General features: G+C 41.8%; 1 protein-coding gene across 1 annotated transcript in view; it reads right to left on the bottom strand.

The window, feature by feature from the left end:
• Positions 1-19774, bottom strand: part of LOC120986579 (very-long-chain 3-oxoacyl-CoA reductase-B-like) — a 64520-nt gene extending 44746 nt beyond the window's left edge. The window contains exon 1 of the mRNA XM_040415237.1: positions 19551-19774. Coding sequence (XP_040271171.1) covers positions 19551-19713 — 163 coding nt within the window. The 5' untranslated portion in view covers positions 19714-19774. The remainder of the gene's footprint in view (positions 1-19550) is intronic.
• Between the last annotated feature and the right edge of the window lie 1910 nt (positions 19775-21684).

Here is a 21684-nt window from a genome sequence, read left to right on the forward strand (position 1 = left end):
ATATTTGTGGATGACGCACTTATGGGGGATATCTGTGGATGACGCACTTATGGGGGATATCTGTGGATGACGCACTTATGGGGATATCTGTGGATGACGCACTTATGGGGGATATCTGTGGATGACGCACTTATGGGGATATCTGTGGATGACGCACTTATGGGGATATCTGTGGATGACGCACTTATGGGGGATATCTGTGGATGACGCACTTATGGGGATATCTGTGGATGACGCACTTATGGGGGATATCTGTGGATGACGCACTTATGGGGGATATCTGTGGATGACGCACTTATGGGGGATATCTGTGGATGACGCACTTATGGGGGATATCTGTGGATGACGCACTTATGGGGGATATCTGTGGATGACGCACTTATGAGGGATATCTGTGGATGACACATATATAGCATAAGATGCTATATATGTGTCATCCACAGATATCCCCCATAAGTGCCCTCCACAGATATCCCCCATAAGTGCCTTCCACAGATATCCCCCATAAGTGCCTTCCAGTAAGTAATGTATTAGTGGGGGGAAGGAAGGGGGCAGGGACACTTGCGGCGGGGCCGGTGCAGTGCACACACCGGGGGCAGCTCCTACCTCTCTGCTGTAGGAAATTTCGCTCCTCCTGAGCGGCGGCCTCTTCACCACTCCTCACATGGCCGGCAGTGGGCAGCCGAACTAGAGCCGCGCTGCCCGCCCTTCTGCTGCTGTGCGCAGCGTGACATCTCTTCCTCCGTCATGCGCCTCCTGCCCCGCCTGCCTGCTTCATTCATAAAGTGGAAGGAGCAGACAGACGGGGCAGCAGGTGCATGACGGACATTTTACAAGCAGCTTGAGCGGTTCGATATGGCTGCGCGGCCGCCCACCCGCCAGCCCGAATTAAAGAGCGCATTGAAGGATCAAAAGAGCCGCTTGTGGTTCGCGAGCCGCACTTTGCCGACCACTGAATTAGGGGAATAGTGTTTATCTGTAAAGTGGTTTTCAAGGATCTTGCCCTGTTTCTCTGAATATGTTTAAATTGTTACCTTTCTATAACTTTTAATCCCCACTTCCCCCTCCCATTATCTGTGGTGTGTTATATCCAGCCTTAGACATACAGTTTGGAACTCTTTGTATGGTCTGATGAAGTCACTATTCCAGTGACAAAATGCATTGCCAATAAAGTACCCATTACTTAACTTCACTCCCCTGAAGCATCATTGATCTGTATCTACTGCCTGACAAGTACTTCATTGTTATTTCTAAATCTACTCATCATACAGTGGAATCATGTTGATTGAGTTTGTCTTTGGACACAATAGTTTTTTGTTCAGGGACAAATACTATTTTCAATTATGTGGAACTGCTATGGGGACAACATACACCCCATCTTACACAGAACTGTTTTTTTGAAAAGGAAGTTGGTGCAGGCATTATCAGGTTAACATGGATGCATTATATTGACGACATACTGTTCATATGGTAAGTGCCTAGTCAAGATTTGGATGTCTTCAATCTTCACAATTAAATTTAAATTACTGAAATATCTGACTTGGTCTTGGTCAACATATCATTGACTTTCTTGATAGTAAAATGAAAGTCCCGATTACTGTCAGGATTAACACTACGACTTTTCACAAAACAACATCCATGAAGGCATGATTGCATACTCCTTCTTTCCATCTTCCACATACTATTCTCTCAAACACTGCAGGGCAATTTTTAAGGGCAAGACGCATTAGTGACCACCAGTTTGAGGATAAGACATCCTTGTTGATGTGGCGATTTAAACCATGTGATTAGAAGGACTGAAATAGCTATGTGAGCAATAATCCACCAAGCGGAATTCACTTTTGACCGAAAGATATGTAAACTTTCTGATAACATCACTTGAATTGTTCGGGTGGTCACCAATTATCACCCCAATGGTGAAACATGAATGTCATCTTTGAAAAATGCTGGCTAATTTTACAAATGGGCCCTGATTTGAAGAATTGCATCTCTTATGAACCTTAGTTTGCTGTGAAAAGAAATAATACCATCAGAGATTTTTAAAGAGCCATATTGTTTCTCCATGTTCCAAATTTCTATTTGGATCAGTGGACCTGAAATGGAGATATCCCTGTGGGCATTGCGCTATGGATGATAATGTTTTGCGAACTGTACTGAGACCTTCTCTACTGTCTCTGGAGATGTAATGGGGAGAGTCTCTGACAAAGATGGTTAGGAGAGAAGTATACATAAGCAAATTGATTCTAGACAAATCAAAGTAGACAGGGAGTGGCAGTTGCAAAGAAACCAGAGCCTCTAGGTGTAATGGTAACGCCCCTGTTGCTCCTGTTGCTCATTTGCATAAACTAAAACATAATTTTTTCTCAATAATGCGGGCACATATGAACATAGGACCAACACAGGTGTCTTCAGCTGCCAAGAGCACATGTAACAGGTCAGCCAGTGTCATAGGTACAAAACTGCTGACAGATGCCCTTTAAAGCAGTTGTTCAGGTTCAGAGCTGACCCCGGACATATCCCCTTCTCCCCCCACTCAGCCCCTCTGACATTTCATACTCTGATGCTCTCCCTTGGCCTGTGCTGTAAAGCGTAGGGCAAAGGCTGTTTTGTTTAGAGCCCTAGCAGTGTTCCCGGTGACTGATGGGCGGCTTTACAGGCTAGGGCAGCGCTAAAGCCCATCCATTAGTGCTGGTGACATGACTGGGCTCACTGCTAGGCGGAAGCCCCCCCCCAACCCGCCCATAGTACCCCTACAGTCCCCTCAGTACTAATAAGACACCCTTAATAGAAATAAGGCCAATCTATAAGACACTCCTATGGAGCCCTCAGTAGTAATGCCCGCCACCACTGCCCACAGTATTTATAATGTTCCCTGTAGTGCCCCCTGTAATTATAATACCCCCTGCCATACCCCCTGGAGTTATAATATTCTCTGTAGTGCCTCCTCTCCTACAGTCTTCTATACAATACAGTCCCATGTAAATAACGTCACTCCTCTCCCATCAATCTTCTATATGATACAGTCCCATATAAATAATCTCTCTTCCTTACAGTCTTCTATAACACACAGTCCCATGTAAATAACTTAAATCCCCTCCTTCAGCCCCTCCAAAACCCAGTCCCATGTAAATAACATTACTTCTTACCCCCCCAGTCCTCTATAATATCCAGTCCCATGTAAATAACACCAGTCATCTCCCCCCAGTCTTCTGTACCATACAGTCCCATGTAAATAACACCAGTCATCTCCCCCCAGTCTTCTGTAACATACAGTCCCATGTAACTAACACCCCTCCCTTCAGCCCTTCTAACATACAGTCCCAGTTAAATAACATATTTCCCTCCCACTAAGCAGGGAGGAGTTATAATGGGTAGAATCACATCTCCCAACATTTCTCTGGTTCTCACATTCATTCCATGACATCACAGGTCTCTTCTGACTCCTCTCTACTGCTGCACTGGTCACATGATGGTGACCTCATCACAGGTCCTACCACCACTTCAGTGATGAAAAGATCACATGACTATGATGTCATCGCAGGTCCTTCAGCTATGGAGTATAGGCAGAATGGGCGGCAGATTCATAGTAAGTCCTAATCATCCCTCCCTCGACCCCAAGATGACCAGGTTATCCTGGCAGAGGAAGGTAGGTAAAAAATAATAAAATAAAAAAATAAAAATCAGCTGCACAGGCGATATGTCGGACCCTGGCGATAGAGAGATACCAATTATGTATTATTTATAGTTAAAATGAGGAAAGGGGCAATTTGAATGTTTAATTCTTGTTGGACATGGGATCACTAGATCGCTAATACCATTTACTGCAATCGTTTCTCATTACAGTCTATGGTAAAATTGCTTTGTATCAATAGGAACTTTCCTATGGTGGGCCTGGGAAGCTTTACAAGGAGGAGCCATTCGGTCACAGGGAGCAGCCTGAGGAACCAGATACAGTTAAACTGTTGTTGCTGGGCAGCAGTCTTGACCAATCACAGCCAGCCTCATACACAGCAGGAGTTTTGACCAATCACAGCCAGCCTCACACACAGCCTGTGTGGGAAATCCCCCTAGCAGGAGCTGCTAGAATAATTACACCAGAGGAGAGAAGCTAAACAGACATTCACTCCACTAAGAACTGTGTTTTATGGAAGCAGAGAGGCCAAAATGGGTATTTAAAACAGTTATATAATGTTCCTACTGTTAATACAGTGATTAGAACTGTATACTAAACCAGTTATATGTGTGTTTACTTACAGTTCCACCAATTGCAAACTACAAAGTTCACAATCCAAATTCAAATTCCATATTGCAATCCAAATTGCATACAACCATACCAGATCATACTCAACCAATCTGCAAATAGTTACTGCTAACTGCATACTGCAAATTGCGACCAAATTCAGCAAGTGAACTATTAGTTAGACCTCGGATATACCTTTCAGAGAGATCATAAAGTGCTTAAATAACTTAAAGTGAGAGTACAGATACTCAAGAGAGAAATATATCCACCATTTTATGTTGAATGACAAGATTGAACAGTTGAATCACCATCTTATGCATACCGCCATTTTGTGATACTTTATTCAACGCGTGTTATGTACATGGACTATCTGCTGCGGAGGCGGCAGTGTTTTATGAAGAAAAGTTGAAGTTAATAAAGAAGTTATTTCAAGCATTTGGTGTGCTCTTTAAACCTACTGTTTCCATAGAACGGCGCTAGAGGAATGATAGAGTAATAGACAGTCTAGTTAGACTAAAAGTCAGAGACATCGAAATTCTTCTAATGCCAGAGGTCTAAAAGGCATTTCATAGTGCTGCGCCTGCCACAAAGTAAGCCAACAGAACACCTTCAGATCTGCTGGATATAGAGGACACAGCTTGGAGCCTCATACAGCAAAGGAAAAGTGCCCTGCTACATAATCTAAAGACAGACAACAGAGAGAGAAGTTGCAGCATACAGCAAAGGAAAAGTTCCAATTTAAGCATGTCAGCATAGCAGAGCCGAGATTGTTATTGCCTGCCAGTTTATGATCAAACCTGTTGGTAACCAAGACAAAGTTGGAAGATTGTTTCCCTGATGAAATTTTATTCAAACTATATACAAGGTCTGGACTCAATTCATTCTACAAATCCCTCAACTATTCACTGCCACGGACGACAGAGGATATCCAGGTAGGAGCACAGCGACACGTGCACATCCACATCTACACCTTACACCACTACCTTACAGGCTACCCTTACACCACTCTGGCATTCCTACACCTGGGTATCACCAACACCATCTACTTAAGGGGACTCTGTCCCTTGTTGCTTCAATGCAACTGGAGTTACAACACATTTAGTTAAAAACAACCCCAGACGTATGTACGGACGCTGCAGAAGCACATGTCCGGAGCAGCGCTCCTTGTTCCTGGTACAACATCAATAGGTCTATCACCTCACAGAAATTGTATCACAGCACATTTTTTTTATCTTAGACCCCATGCACACAAACCGTATCCATTTTGCGCTTGGCAAATTGAGAAGCCACAAAATACGGATGAGGTCTGTGTTGCACCCTTATTTGTCGCAAATTCATTAAAGGGGTTGTCCGAGTTATCTTTTTCGTTCTTTGTATGTTTCTAACTAATCAACTGTAAAGGCTTTACCATGCACTTACTGCATCTACAGCTGCTGCTTTCTCAGACGTCACTGCGGGTCACATGTCACTCAGTGCAGCAATTGTATTCACTCCCTTTGCAGAGATTGTTGTTATTGCAGGTAAGCAAAGGACCAGAAGAGAACCAGGGAAATGAGGACATTTAAATTTTTGCCTAAAACTTACTTAGCTTAGTTATATATTGCTGCCCATCAGATTTACAGTGCTATATATTTTGTTTTCATAACTCGGACAACCTCTTTAACTTTGTCCGTATTTTAAGTAATATAACATATACCTAAACCGTCTGCCAGTAAGACTGCCTTTGTTGCCCATAGCAACCAATCAGAGCTCAGCTTTCATTTCTTAAACTGCTCTGGAAAAGTAAAAGCTGATCTCTGATTGGTTGTTATAGGCAGCAAAGACAGCCTTAGTGGCAGATGGCTTAGATAATGTGTTTGTGACCTATTGGTAATGTCTCCAGCTGTTACTGAGCAGAGTCACTCAGAAAGTGTAAGGCAGTTCTCTCTTCATACAATTTCACCTGATGCCTAAAAACTGAGCGATTATTAAAGAAGTGCGGGTGAAAACAGAACAACATTATAGTATATAATAATATATGGGGGAAGGGTATAAATATCTCTATATACATGTCATGGTGTAGTAGTGTATATACTAGATCTGGGCTGTGTGTATATACATGTCATGGTGTAGTAGTGTATATACCGGATCTGGGATCTGTGTATATACAGGTCATGGTGTAGTAGTGTATATACCGGATCTGGGCTGTGTGTATATACAGGTCATGGTGTAGTAGTGTATATACTGGATCTGGGCTGTGTGTATATACATGTCATGGTGTAGTAGTGTATATACTGGATCTGGGCTGTGTGTATATACATGTCATGGTGTAGTAGTGTATATACTGGATCTGGGCTGTGTGTATATACAGGTCATGGTGTAGTAGTGTATATACTGGATCTGGGCTGTGTGTATATACAGGTCATGGTGTAGTACTGTATATACTGGATCTGGGCTGTGTGTATATACATGTCATGGTGTAGTAGTGTATATACTGGATCTGGGCTGTGTGTATATACATGTCATGGTGTAGTAGTGTATATACTGGGTCTGGGCTGTGTGTATATACATGTCATGGTGTAGTAGTGTATATACTGGATCTGGGCTGTGTGTATATACATGTCATGGTGTAGTAGTGTATATACTGGATCTGGGCTGTGTGTATATACATGTCATGGTGTAGTAGTGTATATACCGGATCTGGGCTGTGTGTATATACATGTCATGGTGTAGTAGTGTATATACCGGATCTGTGCTGTGTGTATATACATGTCATGGTGTAGTAGTGTATATACTGGATCTGGGCTGTGTATATACAGGTCATGGTGTAGTAGTGTATATACTGGATCTGGGCTGTGTGTATATACATGTCATGGTGTAGTAGTGTATATACTGGATCTGGGCTGTGTGTATATACATGTCATGGTGTAGTAGTGTATATACCGGATCTGGGCTGTGTGTATATACATGTCATGGTGTAGTACTGTATATACTGGATCTGGGCTGTGTGTATATACATGTCATGGTGTAGTAGTGTATATACTGGATCTGGGCTGTGTGTATATACATGTCATGGTGTAGTAGTGTATATACTGGATCTGGGCTGTGTGTATATACAGGTCATGGTGTAGTAGTGTATATACTGGATCTGGGCTGTGTATATATACATGTCATGGTGTAGTAGTGTATATACCGGATCTGGGCTGTGTGTATATACATGTCATGGTGTAGTAGTGTATATACTGGATCTGTGCTGTGTGTATATACATGTCATGGTGTAGTAGTGTATATACCGGATCTGGGCTGTGTGTATATACATGTCATGGTGTAGTAGTGTATATACTGGATCTGGGCTGTGTGTATATACATGTCATGGTGTAGTAGTGTATATACTGGATCTGGGCTGTGTGTATATACATGTCATGGTGTAGTAGTGTATATACTGGATCTGGGCTGTGTGTATATACATGTCATGGTGTAGTAGTGTATATACCGGATCTGGGCTGTGTGTATATACATGTCATGGTGTAGTAGTGTATATACTGGATCTGGGCTGTGTGTATATACATGTCATGGTGTAGTAGTGTATATACTGGATCTGTGCTGTGTGTATATACATGTCATGGTGTAGTAGTGTATATACCGGATCTGGGCTGTGTGTATATACATGTCATGGTGTAGTAGTGTATATACCGGATCTGGGCTGTGTGTATATACATGTCATGGTGTAGTAGTGTATATACTGGATCTGGGTTGTGTGTATATACAGGTCATGGTGTAGTAGTGTATATACTGGATCTGGGTTGTGTGTATATACATGTCATGGTGTAGTAGTGTATATACTGGATCTGGGCTGTGTGTATATACATGTCATGGTGTAGTAGTGTATATACCGGATCTGGACTGTGTGTATATACAGGTCATGGTGTAGTAGTGTATATACTGGATCTGGGCTGTGTGTATATACATGTCATGGTGTAGTAGTGTATATACCGGATCTGGGCTGTGTGTATATACATGTCATGGTGTAGTAGTGTATATACTGGATCTGTGCTGTGTGTATATACATGTCATGGTGTAGTAGTGTATATACCGGATCTGGACTGTGTGTATATACATGTCATGGTGTAGTACTGTATATACTGGATCTGGGCTGTGTGTATATACATGTCATGGTGTAGTAGTGAATATACCGGATCTGGGCTGTGTGTATATACAGGTCATGGTGTAGTAGTGTATATACCGGATCTGGGCTGTGTGTATATACATGTCATGGTGTAGTAGTGTATATACTGGATCTGGGCTGTGTGTATATACATGTCATGGTGTAGTAGTGTATATACCGGATCTGGGCTGTGTGTATATACAGTTCATGGTGTAGTAGTGTATATACTGGATCTGGGCTGTGTGTATATACATGTCATGGTGTAGTATTGTATATACTGGATCTGGGCTGTGTATATACATGTCATGGTGTAGTAGTGTATATACTGGATCTGGGCTGTGTGTATATACAGGTCATGGTGTAGTAGTGTGTATACCGGATCTGGGCTTTATGTATATACATGTCATGGTGTAGTAGTGTATATACCGGATCTGGGCTGTGTGTATATACAGGTCATGGTGTAGTAGTGTATATACTGGATCTGGGCTGTGTGTATATACATGTCATGGTGTAGTAGTGTATATACTGTATCTGGGCTGTGTGTATATACATATCATGGTGTAGTAGTGTATATACCGGATCTGGGCTGTGTGTATATACATGTCATGGTGTAGTAGTGTATATACTGGATCTGGGCTGTGTGTATATACATGTCATGGTGTAGTAGTGTATATACTGGATCTGGGCTGTGTGTATATACAGTTCATGGTGTAGTAGGGTATATACTGGATCTGGGCTGTGTGTATATACAGTTCATGGTGTAGTAGTGTATATACTGGATCTGGGCTGTGTGTATATACAGTTCATGGTGTAGTAGGGTATATACTGGATCTGGGCTGTGTGTATATACAGGTCATGGTGTAGTAGTGTATATACTGTATCTGGGCTGTGTGTATATACATGTCATGGTGTAGTAGTGTATATACTGGATCTGGTCTGTGTGTATATACATGTCATGGTGTAGTAGTGTATATACTGGATCTGGGATCTGTGTATATACAGGTCATGGTGTAGTAGTGTATATACTGGATCTGGGCTGTGTGTATATACATGTCATGGTGTAGTAGTGTATATACCGGATCTGTGCTGTGTGTATATACATGTCATGGTGTAGTAGTGTATATACCGGATCTGGGCTGTGTGTATATACAGGTCATGGTGTAGTAGTGTATATACCGGATCTGGGCTGTGTGTATATACATGTCATGGTGTAGTAGTGTATATACCGGATCTGGGCTGTGTGTATATACAGGTCATGGTGTAGTAGTGTATATACCGGATCTGGGCTGTGTGTATATACATGTCATGGTGTAGTAGTGTATATACTGGATCTGGGCTGTGTGTATATACAGGTCATGGTGTAGTAGTGTATATACCGGATCTGGGCTCTGTATATACAGGTCATGGTGTAGTAGTGTATATACCGGATCTGGGCTGTGTGTATATACATGTCATGGTGTAGTAGTGTATATACCGGATCTGGGCTGTGTGTATATACATGTCATGGTGTAGTAGTGTATACACTGGATCTGGACTGTGTGTATATACAGGTCATGGTGTAGTAGTGTATATACTGGATCTGGGCTGTGTGTATATACATGTCATGGTGTAGTAGTGTATATACAGGTCATGGTGTAGTAGTGTATATACCGGATCTGGGCTGTGTGTATATACATGTCATGGTGTAGTAGTGTATATACCGGATCTGGGCTGTGTGTATATACAGGTCATGGTGTAGTAGTGTATATACCGGATCTGGGCTGTGTGTATATACAGGTCATGGTGTAGTAGTGTATATACTGGATCTGGGCTGTGTGTATATACAGGTCATGGTGTAGTAGTGTATATACCGGATCTGGGCTGTGTGTATATACATGTCATGGTGTAGTAGTGTATATACTGGATCTGGGCTGTGTGTATACATGTCATGGTGTAGTAGTGTATATACTGGATCTAAGCTGTGTGTATATACATATCATGGTGTAGTAGTGTATATACCGGATCTGGGCTGTGTGTATATACAGGTCATGGTGTAGTAGTGTATATACTGGATCTGGGCTGTGTGTATACATGTCATGGTGTAGTAGTGTATATACTGGATCTAAGCTGTGTGTATATACATATCATGGTGTAGTAGTGTATATACCGGATCTGGGCTGTGTGTATATACATGTCATGGTGTAGTAGTGTATATACTGGGTCTGTGCTGTGTGTATATACATGTCATGGTGTAGTAGTGTATATACTGGATCTGGGCTGTGTATATACATGTCATGGTGTAGTAGTGTATATACTGGATCTGGGCTGTGTGTATATACATGTCATGGTGTAGTAGTGTATATACTGGATCTGTGCTATGTGTATATACATGTCATGGTGTAGTAGTGTATATACTGGATCTGGGCTGTGTGTATATACATGTCATGGTGTAGTAGTGTATATACTGGATCTGGACTGTGTGTATATATATGTCATGGTGTAGTGTATATACTGGATCTGGGCTGTGTGTATATACAGGTCATGGTGTAGTAGTGTATATACTGGATCTGGGCTGTGTGTATATACATGTCATGGTGTAGTAGTGTATATACCGGATCTGGGCTGTGTGTATATACAGGTCATGGTGTAGTAGTGTATATACCAGATCTGGGCTGTGTGTATATACATGTCATGGTGTAGTAGTGTATATACAGGTCATGGTGTAGTAGTGTATATACTGGATCTGGGCTGTGTGTATATACATGTCATGGTGTAGTAGTATATATACTGGATCTGGACTGTGTGTATATACATGTCATGGTGTAGTAGTGTATATACTGGATCTGAGCTGTGTGTATATACATGTCATGGTGTAGTAGTGTATATACCGGATCTGGGCTGTGTGTATATACATGTCATGGTGTAGTAGTGTATATACTGGATCTGGGCTGTGTATATACATGTCATGGTGTAGTAGTGTATATACTGGATCTGGGCTGTGTGTATATACATGTCATGGTGTAGTAGTGTATATACTGGATCTGGGCTGTGTGTATATACATATCATGGTGTAGTAGTGTATATACTGGGTCTGGGCTGTGTGTATATACATGTCATGGTGTAGTAGTGTATATACTGGGTCTGTGCTGTGTATATATACAGGTCATGGTGTAGTAGTGTATATACCGGATCTGTGCTGTGTGTATATACATGTCATGGTGTAGTAGTGTATATACTGGATCTGGGCTGTGTGTATATACATGTCATGGTGTAGTAGTGTATATACTGTATCTGGGCTGTGTGTATATACATGTCATGGTGTAGTAGTGTATATACTGGATCTGGGCTGTGTGTATATACAGGTCATGGTGTAGTAGTGTATATACCGGGTCTGGACTGTGTGTATATACATGTCATGGTGTAGTAGTGTATAAACCGGATCTGTGCTGTGTGTGTATATACAGGTCATGGTGTAGTAGTGTATATACTGGATCTGGGCTGTGTGTATATACATGTCATGGTGTAGTAGTGTATATACCGAGTCTGGACTGTGTGTATATACAGGTCATGGTGTAGTAGTGTATATACTGGATCTGGGCTGTGTGTATATACATGTCATGGTGTAGTAGTGTATATACTGGATCTGGGCTGTGTGTATATACATGTCATGGTGTAGTAGTGTATATACTGGATCTGGGCTGTGTGTATATACATGTCATGGTGTAGTAGTGTATATACCGGATCTGTGCTGTGTATATACATGTCATGGTGTAGTAGTGTATATACTGGATCTGGGTTGTGTATATACATGTCATGGTGTAGTAGTGTATATACTGGATCTGGGCTGTGTATATACATGTCATGGTGTAGTAGTGTATATACTGGATCTGGGCTGTGTGTATATACATGTCATGGGGTAGTAGTGTATATACCGGATCTGGGCTGTGTGTATATACATGTCATGGTGTAGTAGTGTATATACCGGATATTGGCTGTGTGTATATACATGTCATGGTGTAGTAGTGTATATACCGGATCTGGACTGTGTGTATATACATGTCATGGTGTAGTAGTGTATATACTGGGTCTGGGCTGTGTATATACATGTCATGGTGTAGTAGTGTATATACTGTATCTGGGCTGTGTGTATATACATGTCATGGTGTAGTAGTGTATATACCGGATCTGGACTGTGTGTATATACATGTCATGGTGTAGTAGTGTATATACTGTATCTGGGCTGTGTGTATATACATGTCATGGTGTAGTAGTGTATATACTGTATCTGGACTGTGTGTATATACATGTCATGGTGTAGTAGTGTATATACTGGGTCTGGGCTGTGTATATACATGTCATGGTGTAGTAGTGTATATACCGGATCTGGGCTGTGTGTATATACATGTCATGGTGTAGTAGTGTATATACTGGATCTGGGCTGTGTGTATATACATGTCATGGTGTAGTAGTGTATATACCGGATCTGGGCTGTGTATATACATGTCATGGTGTAGTAGTGTATATACTGTATCTGGGCTGTGTGTATATACATGTCATGGTGTAGTAGTGTATATACTGTATCTGGACTGTGTGTATATACATGTCATGGTGTAGTAGTGTATATACTGGGTCTGGGCTGTGTATATACATGTCATGGTGTAGTAGTGTATATACCGGATCTGGGCTGTGTGTATATACATGTCATGGTGTAGTAGTGTATATACTGGATCTGGGCTGTGTGTATATACATGTCATGGTGTAGTAGTGTATATACCGGATCTGGGCTGTGTGTATATACTGTACATGTCATGGTGTAGTAGTGTATATACTGGATCTGGGCTGTGTGTATATACATGTCATGGTGTAGTAGTGTATATACTGGATCTGGGCTGTGTGTATATACAGGTCATGGTGTAGTAGTGTATATATCGGATCTGGGCTGTGTGTATATACATGTCATGGTGTAGTAGTGTATATACCGGGTCTGGACTGTGTGTATATACAGGTCATGGTGTAGTAGTGTATATACTGGATCTGGGCTGTGTGTATATACATGTCATGGTGTAGTAGTGTATATACTGGATCTGGGCTGTGTGTATATACATGTCATGGTGTAGTAGTGTATATACTGGATCTGGGCTGTGTGTATATACATGTCATGGTGTAGTAGTGTATATACTGGATCTGGGCTGTGTGTATATACATGTCATGGTGTAGTAGTGTATATACCGGATCTGGGCTGTGTGTATATACATGTCATGGTGTAGTAGTGTATATACTGGATCTGGGCTGTGTGTATATACAGGTCATGGTGTAGTAGTGTATATACTGGATCTGGGCTGTGTGTATATACATGTCATGGTGTAGTAATGTATATACTGGATCTGGGCTGTGTGTATATACATGTCATGGTGTAGTAGTGTATATACCGGATCTGTGCTGTGTGTATATACATGTCATGGTGTAGTAGTGTATATACCGGATCTGTGCTGTGTGTATATACATGTCATGGTGTAGTAGTGTATATACCGGATCTGTGCTGTGTGTATATACATGTCGTGGTGTAGTAGTGTATATACTGGATCTGGGCTGTGTGTATATACAGGTCATGGTGTAGTAGTGTATATACCGGATCTGTGCTGTGTGTATATACATGTCATGGTGTAGTAGTGTATATACCGGATCTGTGCTGTGTGTATATACATGTCATGGTGTAGTAGTGTATATACCGGATCTGGGCTGTGTGTATATATATGTCATGGTGTAGTAGTGTATATACCGGATCTGGGCTGTGTGTATATACAGGTCATGGTGTAGTAGTGTATATACTGAGTCTGGGCTGTGTGTATATACATGTCATGGTGTAGTAGTGTATATACTGGATCTGGGCTGTGTGTATATACATGTCATGGTGTAGTAGTGTATATACCGGATCTGGGCTGTGTGTATATACATGTCATGGTGTAGTAGTGTATATACTGTATCTGGGCTGTGTGTATATACATGTCATGGTGTAGTAGTGTATATACTGGATCTGGGCTGTGTGTATATACATGTCATGGTGTAGTAGTGTATATACCGGGTCTGGACTGTGTGTATATACATGTCATGGTGTAGTAGTGTATATACTGGATCTGGGCTGTGTGTATATACATGTCATGGTGTAGTAGTGTATATACTGGATCTGGTCTGTGTGTATATACAGGTCATGGTGTAGTAGTGTATATACTGGATCTGGGTTGTGTATATACATGTCATGGTGTAGTAGTGTATATACTGGATCTGGGCTGTGTATATACATGTCATGGTGTAGTAGTGTATATACTGGATCTGGGCTGTGTGTATATACATGTCATGGGGTAGTAGTGTATATACCGGATCTGGGCTGTGTGTATATACATGTCATGGTGTAGTAGTGTATATACCGGATATTGGCTGTGTGTATATACATGTCATGGTGTAGTAGTGTATATACCGGATCTGGACTGTGTGTATATACATGTCATGGTGTAGTAGTGTATATACTGGGTCTGGGCTGTGTATATACATGTCATGGTGTAGTAGTGTATATACCGGATCTGGGCTGTGTGTATATACATGTCATGGTGTAGTAGTGTATATACTGGATCTGGGCTGTGTGTATATACATGTCATGGTGTAGTAGTGTATATACCGGATCTGGGCTGTGTATATACATGTCATGGTGTAGTAGTGTATATACTGTATCTGGGCTGTGTGTATATACATGTCATGGTGTAGTAGTGTATATACTGTATCTGGACTGTGTGTATATACATGTCATGGTGTAGTAGTGTATATACTGGGTCTGGGCTGTGTATATACATGTCATGGTGTAGTAGTGTATATACCGGATCTGGGCTGTGTGTATATACTGTACATGTCATGGTGTAGTAGTGTATATGCTGGATCTGGGCTGTGTGTATATACATGTCATGGTGTAGTAGTGTATATACTGGATCTGGGCTGTGTGTATATACAGGTCATGGTGTAGTAGTGTATATATCGGATCTGGGCTGTGTGTATATACATGTCATGGTGTAGTAGTGTATATACCGGGTCTGGACTGTGTGTATATACAGGTCATGGTGTAGTAGTGTATATACTGGATCTGGGCTGTGTGTATATACATGTCATGGTGTAGTAGTGTATATACTGGATCTGGGCTGTGTGTATATACATGTCATGGTGTAGTAGTGTATATACCGGATCTGGGCTGTGTGTATATACAGGTCATGGTGTAGTAGTGTATATACTGGATCTGGGCTGTGTGTATATACATGTCATGGTGTAGTAGTGTATATACCGGATCTGGGCTGTGTGTATATACATGTCATGGTGTAGTAGTGTATATACTGGATCTGGGCTGTGTGTATATACAGGTCATGGTGTAGTAGTGTATATACTGGATCTGGGCTGTGTGTATATACATGTCATGGTGTAGTAGTGTATATACTGGATCTGGGCTGTGTGTATATACATGTCATGGTGTAGTAGTGTATATACCGGATCTGTGCTGTGTGTATATACATGTCATGGTGTAGTAGTGTATATACCGGATCTGTGCTGTGTGTATATACATGTCATGGTGTAGTAGTGTATATACCGGATCTGTGCTGTGTGTATATACATGTCGTGGTGTAGTAGTGTATATACCGGATCTGGGCTGTGTGTATATATATGTCATGGTGTAGTAGTGTATATACCGGATCTGGGCTGTGTGTATATACATGTCATGGTGTAGTAGTGTATATACTGGGTCTGGGCTGTGTATATACATGTCATGGTGTAGTAGTGTATATACTGTATCTGGGCTGTGTGTATATACAGGTCATGGTGTAGTAGTGTATATACTGAGTCTGGGCTGTGTGTATATACATGTCATGGTGTAGTAGTGTATATACTGGATCTGGGCTGTGTGTATATACATGTCATGGTGTAGTAGTGTATATACCGGATCTGGGCTGTGTGTATATACATGTCATGGTGTAGTAGTGTATATACTGGATCTGGGCTGTGTGTATATACATGTCATGGTGTAGTAGTGTATATACTGGATCTGGGCTGTGTGTATATACATGTCATGGTGTAGTAGTGTATATACCGGGTCTGGACTGTGTGTATATACATGTCATGGTGTAGTAGTGTATATACTGGATCTGGGCTGTGTGTATATACATGTCATGGTGTAGTAGTGTATATACTGGATCTGGTCTGTGTGTATATACAGGTCATGGTGTAGTAGTGTATATACTGGATCTGGGTTGTGTATATACATGTCATGGTGTAGTAGTGTATATACTGGATCTGGGCTGTGTATATACATGTCATGGTGTAGTAGTGTATATATTGGATCTGGGCTGTGTGTATATACATGTCATGGGGTAGTAGTGTATATACCGGATCTGGGCTGTGTGTATATACATGTCATGGTGTAGTAGTGTATATACCGGATCTGGACTGTGTGTATATACATGTCATGGTGTAGTAGTGTATATACTGGGTCTGGGCTGTGTATATACATGTCATGGTGTAGTAGTGTATATACTGTATCTGGGCTGTGTGTATATACATGTCATGGTGTAGTAGTGTATATACTGTATCTGGACTGTGTGTATATACATGTCATGGTGTAGTAGTGTATATACTGGGTCTGGGCTGTGTATATACATGTCATGGTGTAGTAGTGTATATACCGGATCTGGGCTGTGTGTATATACATGTCATGGTGTAGTAGTGTATATACTGGATCTGGGCTGTGTGTATATACATGTCATGGTGTAGTAGTGTATATACCGGATCTGGGCTGTGTATATACATGTCATGGTGTAGTAGTGTATATACTGGGTCTGGGCTGTGTATATACATGTCATGGTGTAGTAGTGTATATACCGGATCTGGGCTGTGTGTATATACATGTCATGGTGTAGTAGTGTATATACTGGATCTGGGCTGTGTGTATATACATGTCATGGTGTAGTAGTGTATATACTGGATCTGGGCTGTGTGTATATACATGTCATGGTGTAGTAGTGTATATACCGGATCTGGGCTGTGTGTATATACATGTCATGGTGTAGTAGTGTATATACCGGATCTGGGCTGTGTGTATATACTGTACATGTCATGGTGTAGTAGTGTATATACTGGATCTGGGCTGTGTGTATATACATGTCATGGTGTAGTAGTGTATATACTGGATCTGGGCTGTGTGTATATACAGGTCATGGTGTAGTAGTGTATATATCGGATCTGGGCTGTGTGTATATACATGTCATGGTGTAGTAGTGTATATACCGGGTCTGGACTGTGTGTATATACAGGTCATGGTGTAGTAGTGTATATACTGGATCTGGGCTGTGTGTATATACATGTCATGGTGTAGTAGTGTATATACTGGATCTGGGCTGTGTGTATATACATGTCATGGTGTAGTAGTGTATATACTGGATCTGGGCTGTGTGTATATACATGTCATGGTGTAGTAGTGTATATACCGGATCTGGGCTGTGTGTATATACATGTCATGGTGTAGTAGTGTATATACTGGATCTGGGCTGTGTGTATATACAGGTCATGGTGTAGTAGTGTATATACTGGATCTGGGCTGTGTGTATATACATGTCATGGTGTAGTAGTGTATATACTGGATCTGGGCTGTGTGTATATACATGTCATGGTGTAGTAGTGTATATACCGGATCTGTGCTGTGTGTATATACATGTCATGGTGTAGTAGTGTATATACTGGATCTGGGCTGTGTATATACATGTCATGGTGTAGTAGTGTATATACCGGATCTGTGCTGTGTGTATATACATGTCATGGTGTAGTAGTGTATATACCGGATCTGGGCTGTGTGTATATATATGTCATGGTGTAGTAGTGTATATACCGGATCTGGGCTGTATATATACATGTCATGGTGTAGTAGTGTATATACCGGATCTGGGCTGTGTGTATATACAGGTCATGGTGTAGTAGTGTATATACTGAGTCTGGGCTGTGTGTATATACATGTCATGGTGTAGTAGTGTATATACTGGATCTGGGCTGTGTGTATATACATGTCATGGTGTAGTAGTGTATATACCGGATCTGGGCTGTGTGTATATACATGTCATGGTGTAGTAGTGTATATACCGGATCTGGGCTGTGTGTATATACATGTCATGGTGTAGTAGTGTATATACTGGATCTGGGCTGTGTGTATATACAGGTCATGGTGTAGTAGTGTATATACCGGATCTGGGCTGTGTGTATATACATGTCATGGTGTAGTAGTGTATATACTGGATCTGGGCTGTGTGTATATACATGTCATGGTGTAGTAGTGTATATACCGGATCTGGGCTGTGTGTATATACATGTCATGGTGTAGTAGTGTATATACTGTATCTGGGCTGTGTGTATATACATGTCATGGTGTAGTAGTGTATATACTGGATCTGGGCTGTGTGTATATACATGTCATGGTGTAGTAGTGTATATACTGGATCTGGGCTGTGTGTATATACATGTCATGGTGTAGTAGTGTATATACTGGATCTGGGCTGTGTGTATATACATGTCATGGTGTAGTAGTGTATATACTGGGTCTGAGCTGTGTGTATATACATGTCATGGTGTAGTAGTGTATATACCGGATCTGTGCTGTGTGTATATACATGTCATGGTGTAGTAGTGTATATACAGGTCATGGTGTAGTAGTGTATATACTGGATCTGAGCTGTGTGTATATACATGTCATGGTGTAGTAGTGTATATACCGGATCTGGGCTGTGTGTATATACATGTCATGGTGTAGTAGTGTATATACTGGATCTGGGCTGTGTGTATATACAGGTCATGGTGTAGTAGTGTATATACCGGATCTGGGCTGTGTGTATATACATGTCATGGTGTAGTAGTGTATATAGTGGATCTGGGCTGTGTGTATATACAGGTCATGGTGTAGTAGTGTATATACTGGATCGGGGCTGTGTGTATATACATGTCATGGTGTAGTAGTGTATATACTGGATCTGGTCTGTGTGTATATACATGTCATGGTGTAGTAGTGTATATACTGGATCTGGGCTGTGTGTATATACAGGTCATGGTGTAGTAGTGTATATACTGGGTCTGTTCTGTGTATATACATGTCATGTGCACCCCGTCCCTTCTTACCTGCCCATCCTCCATACTTCTTCTTGAGGTTAGTCTTCCACCACCGGGAGAGTATATGGGTTTTGATCCCGATCAGCAGGGTCCACACCTGTTTCAGGACCAGATATGATAGAGCCAGGAGACCCAACAGGTGAAGCCATCGGTAGAACTGAGACTCCTCCATCTGATCTTCCTCGTAGCTCTGTGTGCTGTCACCTCTGCTGATCCTACTTCCTATATGGATGCAACTTTACCCGCCTCTCTGACTGACAACTAACGACTACAGATGACTCCTCCTTATTTTAACCCTATTATTTTCCCAGTGGCAAGTTTTTTTTGCTTCCCTTATCTTATGGGTGTGTAGTAGGCGTCAAGCCAGGCAGACTACTGTTGTGTAATGTGATTAGCAGGGAGCCTAGAAAGGCACTCTGGGTTTCTTAGTAATATATACATGTTACCTGGGTGGTGGTGGTGGTGGTGGTACTCTTTCTCATTACTGTATTATAAGTATTAATATAAGTATTGTAAGGCTACTTTCACACTAGTGTTTTTGATGGATCCAGAGTTGAGTAAAAACACTTCCGTTACTGATAATAAAACCATCTGCATCCGCTATGAACTGATCCGTTTGTATTATCTTTAACACAGCCAAGACGAATCCGTCATGAACTCAGTTTTCTATTGTGTCAGAGAAAACGGATCCGTCCCCATTGATTTGCATTGTGGGTCATGACGGATCTTGCTCCGCATCCAAGGACGGAAAGAAAACTGCAGCATGCTGCGGTTTGTTCTCCGGTATGGGAACAGAACGGAATGCATTTTGGAGCATTCCATTCTGTTCAGTTACTGTCAATGGGGACAAAACGGAAGCGTTTTTTCCATTATTGAGACCCTATGACGGATGTCAATACCGGAAAATATTAACACTAGTGTGAAAGTAGCCTAAACCAAGGTAATGCCTTTCTGGGGAAGATATTCATATTAGCTTTTCTAAGCCTGTCTGATGTCTGAGGACTGGTTTATAATCCTTATGATAATAGAAAGAGTACCCCAACCAAGGCCTCTCAGGCAGCCAAGCAAAGTTTTATTGCACTGCTATGTTAAAGGGTGTTTCTGGTATGATATACACTACTCACGGTTAGGGATATTTGGCTTTCGGGTGAAATTTATCGAAATCGTAAAAAGTTAATGTCCAGTGATAATATATCATGAAAGTAGGGCATTTAAGTATAAGCAGCAATGGTGATTTCCTCATCTCAACCAATTTATTGAAACAAAAACCAACAACTGTGGTGGGTATACCTCACAAAGATGTCAGCGTCTCAAGTACTTGTCATGTGACCTTGAGTATCAATTTCAGCTTGACAACGACATCTCATGCCATTCACAAGTCCACTTATTGTCTGCTGAGGCATGGTATCCCACTCTTCTTGAGAGATGCCCTTAAGAGTTACGAGCCTCTACACGGCGACTCAGCTGATCCCATAGGTTTTCAATAGGATTCAGTTCTGGAGAAAGTGCAGGCCACTCAATTTGAGGTCCCCCAGTCTCCAGCAGCCGTTCCCTAATGATGTGACCTTGATAAGCTGGCGACTTGTCGTCCCTGAAGATGAAACTAGGTCTGTATTGTTCATGCAGAGGCACAATGACTGGATTAATGATGTTATTCAAGTAGTATGGGCTTGTCACTGTACCATTCACAAAGTGTAGAGCAGTTCTATATTGATTAGTCACACCTGTCCATCCTGTAACACCACCACCACCAGCGGCAAAGGCTCTCCTTGACATCTCCAACATCGTTGGCGGCCATCATTTCTGCTCAGTGTGAATTTCACCAGTGAACAGCACTGAGGCCCACTGGTCCCTGGTCCAGCGTAGATGCTCCCTGGCCTATACAAGACGATGACGCCTATGCCTGGTGGTGTGGTCAGGTACCCTTGCAGGTCCTCTAGCACGCAGGCCACGTCTATGTAAACAGTTTCGAATGGTCTGACATGACACTTGGATGCCTCTTGCTTCCCTTAAATGTGCCTGGAGATGTGTGTCATTCATCATTCGGTTTCGCTGGGCATTGTTCACAATGAAGCGGTCATCAGTGTGGGATGTGGCCAAAGGACGTCCACTTCTATGCCTTTCTGTGACTCTTTCAGTCTCT

The sequence above is a fragment of the Bufo bufo genome, chromosome 1, assembly GCF_905171765.1.
Source record: "Bufo bufo chromosome 1, aBufBuf1.1, whole genome shotgun sequence".
NCBI classification, from domain to species: domain Eukaryota; kingdom Metazoa; phylum Chordata; class Amphibia; order Anura; family Bufonidae; genus Bufo; species Bufo bufo.